This window comes from Homarus americanus, unplaced genomic scaffold (genome assembly GCF_018991925.1).
Source record: "Homarus americanus isolate GMGI-L3 unplaced genomic scaffold, GMGI_Hamer_2.0 scaffold25827, whole genome shotgun sequence".
NCBI lineage: Eukaryota > Metazoa > Arthropoda > Malacostraca > Decapoda > Nephropidae > Homarus > Homarus americanus.
In genome coordinates, this window is record NW_024738300.1 from 9,750,981 (window position 1) to 9,760,842 (window position 9,862).

The 9,862-nt window shown below is 39.7% G+C and overlaps 2 protein-coding genes across 2 annotated transcripts in view; one reads left to right on the forward strand and one right to left on the reverse strand.

Annotated features, from left to right (window-relative positions):
* LOC121873970 overlaps positions 1-8,560 on the reverse strand; it is a 48,946-nt gene extending 40,386 nt beyond the window's left edge. The window contains exons 1-3 of the mRNA XM_042377849.1: positions 8,411-8,560; positions 1,178-1,242; positions 433-568 (exon numbers count right to left, since the gene is read on the reverse strand). Of these exons, the coding sequence (XP_042233783.1) occupies positions 433-568; positions 1,178-1,242; positions 8,411-8,560 (351 nt within the window). The remainder of the gene's footprint in view (positions 1-432; positions 569-1,177; positions 1,243-8,410) is intronic.
* Position 8,561: 1 nt separating this feature from the next.
* Positions 8,562-9,837, forward strand: LOC121873971. The gene is made up of 2 exons (XM_042377850.1): positions 8,562-9,749; positions 9,832-9,837. The coding sequence occupies exons 1-2, from the start codon at positions 8,562-8,564 to the stop codon at positions 9,835-9,837; spliced, it is 1,194 nt and encodes a 397-aa protein (XP_042233784.1).
* Positions 9,838-9,862: the final 25 nt, after the last annotated feature.

A 9,862-nucleotide genomic window follows, 5' to 3' on the forward strand; every position in this document is an offset into this window, starting at 1 on the left:
TTTCCCTGAGTACATGAACACATTCTGTTTACACCTTTATAACTACCATTTACAGAAGAAAAGTTATAAAAGAAATCTACAAAGGTATAGAATCAGCATGACACAAACAGACAATGAGTGGCATGAAGGTGGGATAGTTCACCAGGAGTTAGAGAAGCCTTCTAGCTGAGGACAATTACTAACCATATCTTGCAAATCAACTTTTCCATTTATTGAGACAGATGGTGAAATGTAGGCTTTTTCAGCAGTGGATGTAGTCATCAATGATTTTAATGAAGAGGTTTCTGAAGTGATTTTCTCTCTCCTGTTTGCTGTTGGAGCACATGTTGTGGGACAATCTTCTGATGTATTCTTCTTGGTAGGTTTATTGCAAGTCTTTTTCATGGTCGCTGCTGAACTGTGAAATGAAAATGGCTGGGATGTCGTGCTTACCGAGGTGCAAGTTGTTCCACGTGCCGCTGTGTCAGCTTTTTTCTCATTCTTATTAACACTCATTTTATTCCCTTTTTTCACTTTCTGAATATAGTTTCCAAGAGTATTCTTTAAGGCTAATTCAAGAGCACCAATCCTTGCATTAAGAGAGTAATTAGATAAAGTTCTCTCACCATTTTTAGTTGTGTGGGTGAATAGCTGTTGAGGCCGTCTCGAACCATTACCTGTATTTTCAAATATTTTCTCTATGTCCCACCCACTGAAGCCTTTAGTAGTGCAATCTTTCCTTGCCCAGGTGTTAAACAGCAACACACCTTTACTCATAATATTATAACATAAATTAAAACCACAATATACTGTATGTCCATGTGTATGCCAATGTTTTTTCAATTTAGGGTTGTTAATGGATGTGAAGTTAGGTGGCAGTAACCCTGAAAAGATCACATCATCTCCCATTTTCTGACCTTTCACTTGTTTTTGTAGAGCACTGGCCCTAGCAACAAGGTGAGAAAACAAATCATGGCTGTTTTTAAAAACCGGCTCCAGCAGTTTCAGAGGAGGTATACATTTATTAAGTATCTGTGCACATTCTTCATTAATCTTGTTTTCAAGCACAGTGCTTATGCCACACAGCATAACATATAAAGTACCTTTCCCATATGATTCATGGGATACTATTAACTTTGCTGCTTCATCAAAGGTCATCTCATCTTTGTAAATATATGAGACATTTTGAAAAATGTACCATTGGAGCCAGATGTCCTGCTGGTCAATAACTAAAACAATCTGTTTGGGCTGAAACACTCCTTTCTGGGGAAAAAGAAAAATTAAGCAAAATGAAATGCAAGTGTTTTACTGAAATTAACTTGTCTAATAAAATAACTTTATTCACATACTTTGTAACAGCATTCCTAAAACAAAAATAAGGTCAATAGCTCTATCTGAAACAAGCTTTTCTATCTCCCTCAAAACAATGAAAATTAAAAAAAAAATCAAAACCTGTAATTCAAGCTTCCCCTCACATACAGATTTGGGCACTAGTGGCCACAATTAAAATTTTCTTCCACCTGTTATTAAAAATCTGGTCCCTCAAAAAAAAAAATAATCATAAATAAAAAATATCCAGTGTCTCCTATTCGTGTGGTTACTAGAGTGAGGCAAGTCAAGGTGGTCTAATACCTACACAACACCTCGATTGACTATGGGTTTAATTTCCCAATTTGATCTGGGTCACTAAGCCATTAATGGCTTCAAAAATAATGAATAATAATTTAAAATAAGTGAAACACTGGTTGACAAGCCAGCTGTGTTTTAAAAGATCACAATGCCCTTTTCCCAAAAGGAGCAAAACACGTTCGAATGGATGTAACTCTGACCTTTCAACTCCTTAAACAAAGCGGTTTTATGGGTTGTTATAGCGAATTATTGATTGACTGACTGATTCTGGTAATTACATCCCTGGTAATGCAACAGCAATAAAGGCTTAAAAGACTAAACGTAATAAATTAACATAGAACTTTCTTAAAAAACATTTAAACGTTAATAGATAAAACTCAAAACTTGTGTAGAAGGCCAGCTTCCTCCACCAAGGAGAGGATGTACCCCCCCCCCTAGGAGAAGTGCTTATGACAAAGATCTCTGAGACTGAAGCACTCCACCAGGAAGTGTTGAACAGTCAATGGGACCAAGCAGTCATCACAATGGGGAGGGGGCATCCATTCTATTAAAAAACCATGAGTCAGCTGTGTGTGGCCAATACTGAGGTGGGCCAAAGTAGTCTCCTGGCAGCAGGACAGTTCCTGATATCCCCAGGCACAAAATGCTGGGTGGATGTGTGATGGAGCTTGTTTGCTCCGACAGCATTGCCAACTCGAGCAGATGGCAGCTTTTAATTGTTGGCTTCATCAGCATACTCATTCCCCTTCTCATTATAGTGAGTGTATATGCCAAGTATGGATACTGAAGGCTTTACTAATCTTGAGTTCTGGCATGACCATACTGTACACTGATTTATGGATTGATTGATTGGGTAAAATATCTGGCATTACAGCCTGTGGCCATTTGACACCAAATATGAAACTCATAATTTAAAACTATGATATAAAATAAAATCCTATAAAGTTTACATATCAAAAATAAATAAAATATCGATATTCATTTACAAATCACAGGTGGTTAAATACACATTTCAATATAAAAATTTAAAAAGTCCACCATCAGGTACTGAAATTCTCCCGCTGCGCATGTTTGAGATAGAGAACGAGCCATCCTCCACACTCGGCAAGAAAACAACTCCTCAATTCCCCATGATTGGGACACACTACCAGCATCGCACAGTCAGTGGCACCAGGCAGTTACAACTAAAGGGCTGTGGTCCTCCAACTATAAGGAAACTGTGGGCGAGATGAGTGTGGCCAACATGTAGACAGGTAAGGACAATCTCATACTGGCGGGGCATCCAAGCATAGATCTTTGTTGTAATCTCTCTCAATTTGTTGGAAACAGATAAATTGTCCCACTATAGCTGCTAAGAGGCACAGATGGCTGACCTAACTGGTGAGGGAAGAAATCTCTGTGAGGGAGCACAAATGAGCATGACGAGAGGCAGCAGACTTGGTCACCCCATCAGCCCTCTCATTACTTTGCACAGACACAAGGGTGGGAACACAAAAGAAATCCACATCATGGCCTTGTCAACAGAGGACTACCAGCCAATTAAAAATATCTAAATGTAGAAGGTGGATGGGATTGAAAGGTTCCAGAGAAGCCAGTGCTGCTCTGAAATAAAAAAATAATAGAACTCCCAGTCTTATGGGTGCTAGTTCTCTAAGGGCTAGGCATATAGCAGAGAGGTGGGAAGTCCCCCCTCCCCACCCTTGCAGCTAAAATCAGGGAATATGGTTCCAAACCCAACACCAGCATCAGATTTGGAGCCATCTGTATAAAGATGCACCGAGCCATCATGCTCAGTTGCATGTTCCTGGAAATACATTCTGGCCATCACTTCCTTAACATCAACCTTGCTCCCTAGTTAATAACGACAGAAGTGCTCCTCTGGTAGGTCCCAAAGGGCCATGGTTGGCATCTTCATTGGGGTGAAAAAAAAAAACTTAGACCTCAGTTGTTGAGGTACAGTACAGTAATCCTGTGTTTTTCGCAGGGATTTTATCGCGTTTTCTTTTACTAAATTTTTTTATAAATATAAAATATCCTTTAAAAACAAAAATTTTAATTTCACACCATTTTCGATATTCCTGTGTGGTGCAGCAAACAGACACTACCCTTTACCGCCTCAGGCACCCGCTGCTCCGAGAAGCCCCAGTCCACAGGTGCCTACAATACTGTGACCGCCACTGTGATTACCTCTTCTGTTTGTCCTCCCACGTGCATTCCACATGGCTCCGGGACGTAAGCCGGCTTCATCAAAGGCAAATATTACTAGCAAAGACTCTAAAGTGACCAAGAGATCAAGAATAGTGATGACCTTAACGGAAAAAAAAAGTTTTATTGGACAAGCTCAGAGGTGGTACGAGCTATGGCTCAAGATGTGGTGAAGACTGACAATTCATTTGTGTCTTTTGTCAGAATACAAGTCTTCAAGTGGAGGAATGTGGGTGGAAGAGGACTGGCTGGCTGGGGTGACTGCGTGAGGGCGGCAGACGCCGGGACAGCACAGAGAGGCTGGTAATGCGGGTGTTGCCGACCTCAGCGAAACATAGATTTTTTTATTTACTTGTAAATAAATTTTTTTTTGTCTATAACTGTGTTTAAGTTTTTCATTATTATACTACAATATGATTAGTTTCAAATAATGATGTTAGTAAATGCCGGTACAGTGCATCAGTGATCAGTGTGACCACTGGACCGTGAGTGGAGAGCATGGCGTGGTTAAGTGCATGACCTATCTGAGCTATTTGGTGGCCACAGGTACAGTGATTCCTAAAAAAAAAGTATTCGCGGTTTTGGCTTTTCGCAGGGGTTTTAGGAACGTAATTCCCAAGAAAAACACGGGATTACTGTAATAATATTATAACAACCAATTTTCTTTAATCAGCCCAGATAAGCAGTGTTATATCCACCCCTCGCCCCAATAAATTTTCTTTTTTTTTCTTTCGCCTTTTACGGACTGGGGTCTGCCCAATTAGCCTGATTTATCAAGGTTCTACTGTACTGTATTGTACTAGTATTTTTTATTAATGTTTTCTAAAATGTGTTTAGAGGAAATAATTTAGGTAAGTTGAATTTTTATATACAGTACAGTACTGTACTTAAACAATATTCATATCCATTCAAGATCCTGATGGTCAAGAATGGGGGGATAAAGAAGTCCTCCCATTAATAGAATTTTCCCAATAAATGGAAAAGGATTGCATGTATTTCACAAAATATTTTCATTAGAAACTCAGTAGATAATAAGATACAGTATTTAATTACAAATCTATACACTACATATTGGCAACTGATGTTTTTGGTTCATTTTATACACAGCACAGCTCCACCATGCTAAGGAGCTGTACAGACAGTAACCATTACAAGGAGCTGTACAGAGTAACTGTTACAAGGAGCTGTACACACAGTCCAGCCTTCATAGGGCGAGAATGTTGGCACTGCCCGTGGTCTCTTGACCATGGAGACAGCTGCCAACCTGGTTGTCAAGCACTCCCTTTACCCATCTGGATTTATCAACATCGTCCCACCAACAGTACAGTGCGAAGATTGACCATCAACCCACAAGTGATATACAAAAGTGACAATTTCAACTCGAAAGAAACGACTGTTTGAGCGACAATCAGTGCTTAGCGGTCAATGTTGACCTGACTGGACCAGAAACACACCCTGTCCACCGTACACTCACCACCACTGGATGAGAAGCAAAGAAAGACTCCTAACTACATCAGGAGAGAAATGATGACTCCCTACTCCACCCAAGTAAGGAACTATTAATTCCTAACTTCATCACATGAGGAACAAGAACCTTCTCCAACACCCTGTTTGAGCTGGAGGACCTACCCGAACACATGGTGGATGTGCTAAACATCTGCAGCTGTAGTATAGATAGCGGATTAACACCCAGGTATGATGCAACGGCTATCCAGACAGTGGGCCCCAACAGCAGGTCACAAGAATGTTTAAAAGTCCAGCTCAAACATTACCAGATCTGTAGTTAATCTATATGTTGACTCTGTTTCTTTTTTTTTTATTGAAAGCATTCCCTAGAAAGATGAAGAGTGCGGGGAGATATGATAGAAGTATTTGAGTGGGTGAAAGGAATCAATAAAGGAGATGTAAATAAAGTTCTTATAATATCCGAGCAGGATAGGACTCGTAGCAGCAGATTTAAGTTGGATAAGTTTAGGTTTAGGAGGGAGATAGGAAGGAACTGGTTCACAAATAGGGTGGTGTTGGATAAGTTTAGGTTTAGGAGGGAGATAGGAAGGAACTGGTTCACAAATAGGGTGGTGGACGAGTGGAACAAGCTTAGCAACTTTGTAGTAAGTGCTGGAACGCTGGAGAGTTTTAAAAGGAGGCTGGATGAATTCATGGATGATAGAGAGTGGTAGTAACTCTCGACAGGAGCTGCCATGCACAGGCGAACCAGCCTATTGCAGACTCCTTATTTTCTTATGTTCTTATGTTTTGTCAATCAAGTGACCCACTCCCCGCTTCCACCAAATATGACTTATCATCTCTGTTCATTGTATATTTTCAGCCTTCGGGCTGCCATGTTATCTTAATAAATCGTTAATTATTAATTATTACATTAACTGTTACAAGGAGCTGTACAGACAGTAACAGTTACAAGGAGCTGTACAGACAGTAACTGTTACAAGGAGCTGTACAACACTCCCTACCCCAGCCTGAACTATATCTGGTATTTTATATATATCTACATTTTTATCTCAACTTAAAATAATACACAGTACAATTTAGGTATTCAACTAATATTTCAGTGAAACAATTTTTACCTAAATTTTCTCCAGGAATGTAACCCCATTGATATCATTTGGTCCATGGTAAATATGTGTTCACTATAAGGTGCACTTTTCAAGAACACATGCCTGTAGTGGCTCAGGTGTACCTGTTATTGCATTTTACTACAAATGCTTGTAGTGTACACTTTAAGATTACAGTACTGTACTTATTTCACATGAAAGATACATGAAGTTAAAAATAGTACAGTACTGTACTTTGAGAACAAGAGAAGTGACAGAACCAATACCTTGTGCTCAGGGCTGCCTCAGCAAGAGTTCAGGGATCATTAAGGGAAACAGACAAAGACAGGATGGCACAAGTAAGCCAACAATAAAGACAAAAGAGTAACCAATGTGCTCAAGAGTGCTATGACAAAGAAAAAGTACAGATGCAATGTACAGGAAGGCAGAGAATGGGAAGGCCAGATGGATATACCTGAAAATCTTTAGATGACTTAAGAGTTTAACATTAAAACTTAGGAACTACGTCATACCCTTCTGTCAACAACATTAAATTCTTAAATATTTTATGCACACACTAACCCTCCAACATCATTTTCATTACCGAGTGAGATACTGATAAAACACAAAAATTAAACTTCACCAGAAAGTAAAGTTATAACAACAAATACACAGCAGCAACTTCCTCCACTAACAAAAATTTTAACAACAGAAATTAGCAATGAATGAGATATGCAGAAGTCAATTTCGTTTTATACACCAGCCAACCAGGTGGTTGGCTGATATTTTACTTATCGAATCACTTTTTTTTCCAGACAAACTCACTTGACCCTTAATTAGCAGTTAAGGATTCCCCACTCCCTCTCCATAAGCAAAAAAATTAAACTTCCTAAGACAATGGCCACCAACCTTACAGGCGTAATACACATATCTACAGGTCCTCTGGTTACCTTCTGTACTAATATTGGACAATAAAAGTAACAACAAAGATATAAAGGAGAGATCATCCGTCCAAATTGGCTTCCATTTAACCCTTAGACTGTTTTAATCCACAGACTTTTGCAGGTTACCTGGGCAGCCCAAGCTTACAGAGCATTGTTTGAATGGGATCTTAATGTTGAGTGGGGAACCCATCTTCACACGTCACCAGAATAGGTGCCATACAGTAGGAAGTTTCATTTACCCAATGGATGGTAAATTATGTCATTAATAATGTGGAGTGTGGCAACAAGAGCTGTGGGCCCCACCCATCCCTCTTTTGTGCATTGCCTTCCTGCCCATTTTGGTGTCCTATTTGTACCATAAAAAGAGGTAAATGTGGTTATTTTTTATATTATTGGTGAACACAATAGTCGCTATAGTAGCAAGAGCCCGAGTAATGTATGCGAGTGATTAAAATGCTAAAATAGACTGAAAGTGAAAAAGGTGCAATCAAGAATAAAAAATTTAAATAAAAAAAAATCCCAGTGCTTCTCAGTGTATTTCTATCTCTTTTATAAATGTTTCTATGAGCTTATACTTCTCTGTAAATAATAGGCAACATTGTGGCATACATAGTTATTTTATATTTTTTTTATTTTTTTTATTTTAGCAATCACCACCAAAATATATTCTACGGCATCCCTAATTACTCTAACTGGACCAAATGATTTCTTTTTGACCAGGCTACAACCTCAATTATTTTCAGAACTTTTCTAAGGCTATTTTAATTCAATTATACAGACATTCTTAGAAACAATAAGTAGCAGTCAAAGGGTGAAACATTAAAAAGAATTGCCCTATAACTTAAACAATGGTTGTACTGCTGAAACTGTGAACATTGTACTCAGTTGACGGTGTCACTTTTGTTTAGTTTTTACATCAGTGCAACACCCATAACAAACAAAATGTTGCACTCTATGTAATACCATATACTGTGCAATCTAATCTATTAGCTTTGGTTTCTTTACTCTAAATACAGTATATTTATATGAAATTGAAGAACTCATTTAATCATTACAAGTGAGAAAATTCCTTTAATTCAACAAAAAGAGGAAGATCATTACCTGAGCAACTGAATCACAGTCAGTCATTTTGGCTGCTGAGGAGCCCACATCTGGTGTGGTCTTGGTGTCTCCCACTGTGACTGCTCCTTGGCTGGGGTAGCCTCCTCCTACATTGGCTGCTGACTCTCCACTTGATGGTGTAGTCGTCATAATGTTAACAGTTTTTCCTGAAAGGATCATATTTGTTTTACTGTCTTCTGTAGTGACTACTGTCTCTTTATTTCTAACTGTTGAGAATTCTGTCCTTTTAGTTATAATTGAGGGCTTTGCTGTATCTCTAGTATTAGTTCTAGTGACACCTGTTTCTATAGCATTAGCTGTGGTGACTGCTGTCTTCTTGGTAATACCTGTGGTGACTGTTGGCTTTTCAGTTTTATCTGGTGTAGCTGCTGGCTTTCCAATCTTATCTGAGGTGACTGCTAACTCTCCGGTTTTAGCTGAAGTGACTACTGATTTTCCTGTGTTAGCTGTGGTTCCTTTAGACTTCTCAGTGTTAGCTGTGATCCCATTAGTCTTCTCATATTTAGCTGTGGTTCCTTTACTCGTCTCGGTGCTAGCTGTGGTTTGTTTAGTCTTCTCTGTGTTAGCTGTGGTTCCTTGTGTCTTCTCAGTGTTAGCTGTGGTCCCTTGTGTCTTCTCAGTGTTAGCTGTGGTTCCTTGTGTCTTCTCAGTGTTAGCTGTGGTCCCTTGTGTCTTCTCAGTGTTAGCTGTGGTTCCTTGTGTCTTCTCAGTGTTAGCTGTGGTCCCTTGTGTCTTCTCAGTGATAGCTGTGGTTCTTTTACTCTTCTCTGTGTTAGCTGTGGTTCCTTGTGTCTTCTCAGTGTTAGCTGCAGTTCCTTGTGTCTTCCTAGTGTTAGCTGTGGTTCCTTGTGTCTTCTCAGTGTTAGCTGTGGTTCCTTGTCTCTTCTCAGTGTTAGCTGTGGTTCCTTGTGTCTTCTCAGTGTTAGCTGTGGTTCCTTGTCTCTTCTCAGTGTTAGCTGTGGTTCCTTGTGTCTTCTCAGTGTTAGCTGTGGTCCCTTGTGTCTTCTCAGTGTTAGCTGTGGTTCCTTGTGTCTTCTCAGTGATAGCTGTGGTTCTTTTACTCTTCTCTGTGTTAGCTGTGGTTCCTTGTGTCTTCTCAGTGTTAGCTGTGGTCCCTTGTGTCTTCTCAGTGATAGCTGTGGTTCTTTTACTCTTCTCAGTGTTAGCTGTGGCTCCTTGTGTCTTCTCAGTGTTAGCTGTGGTTCCTTGTGTCTTCTCAGTGTTAGCTGTGGTTCCTTGTCTCTTCTCAGTGTTAGCTGTAGTTCCTTGTGTCTTCTCAGTGTTAGCTGTGGTTCCTTGTCTCTTCTCAGTGTTAGCTGTGGTTCCTTGTGTCTTCTCAGTGTTAGCTGTGGTTCCTTGTCTCTTCTCAGTGTTAGCTGTGGTTCCTTGTGTCTTCTCAGTGTTAGCTGTGGTTCCTTGTCTCTTCTCAGT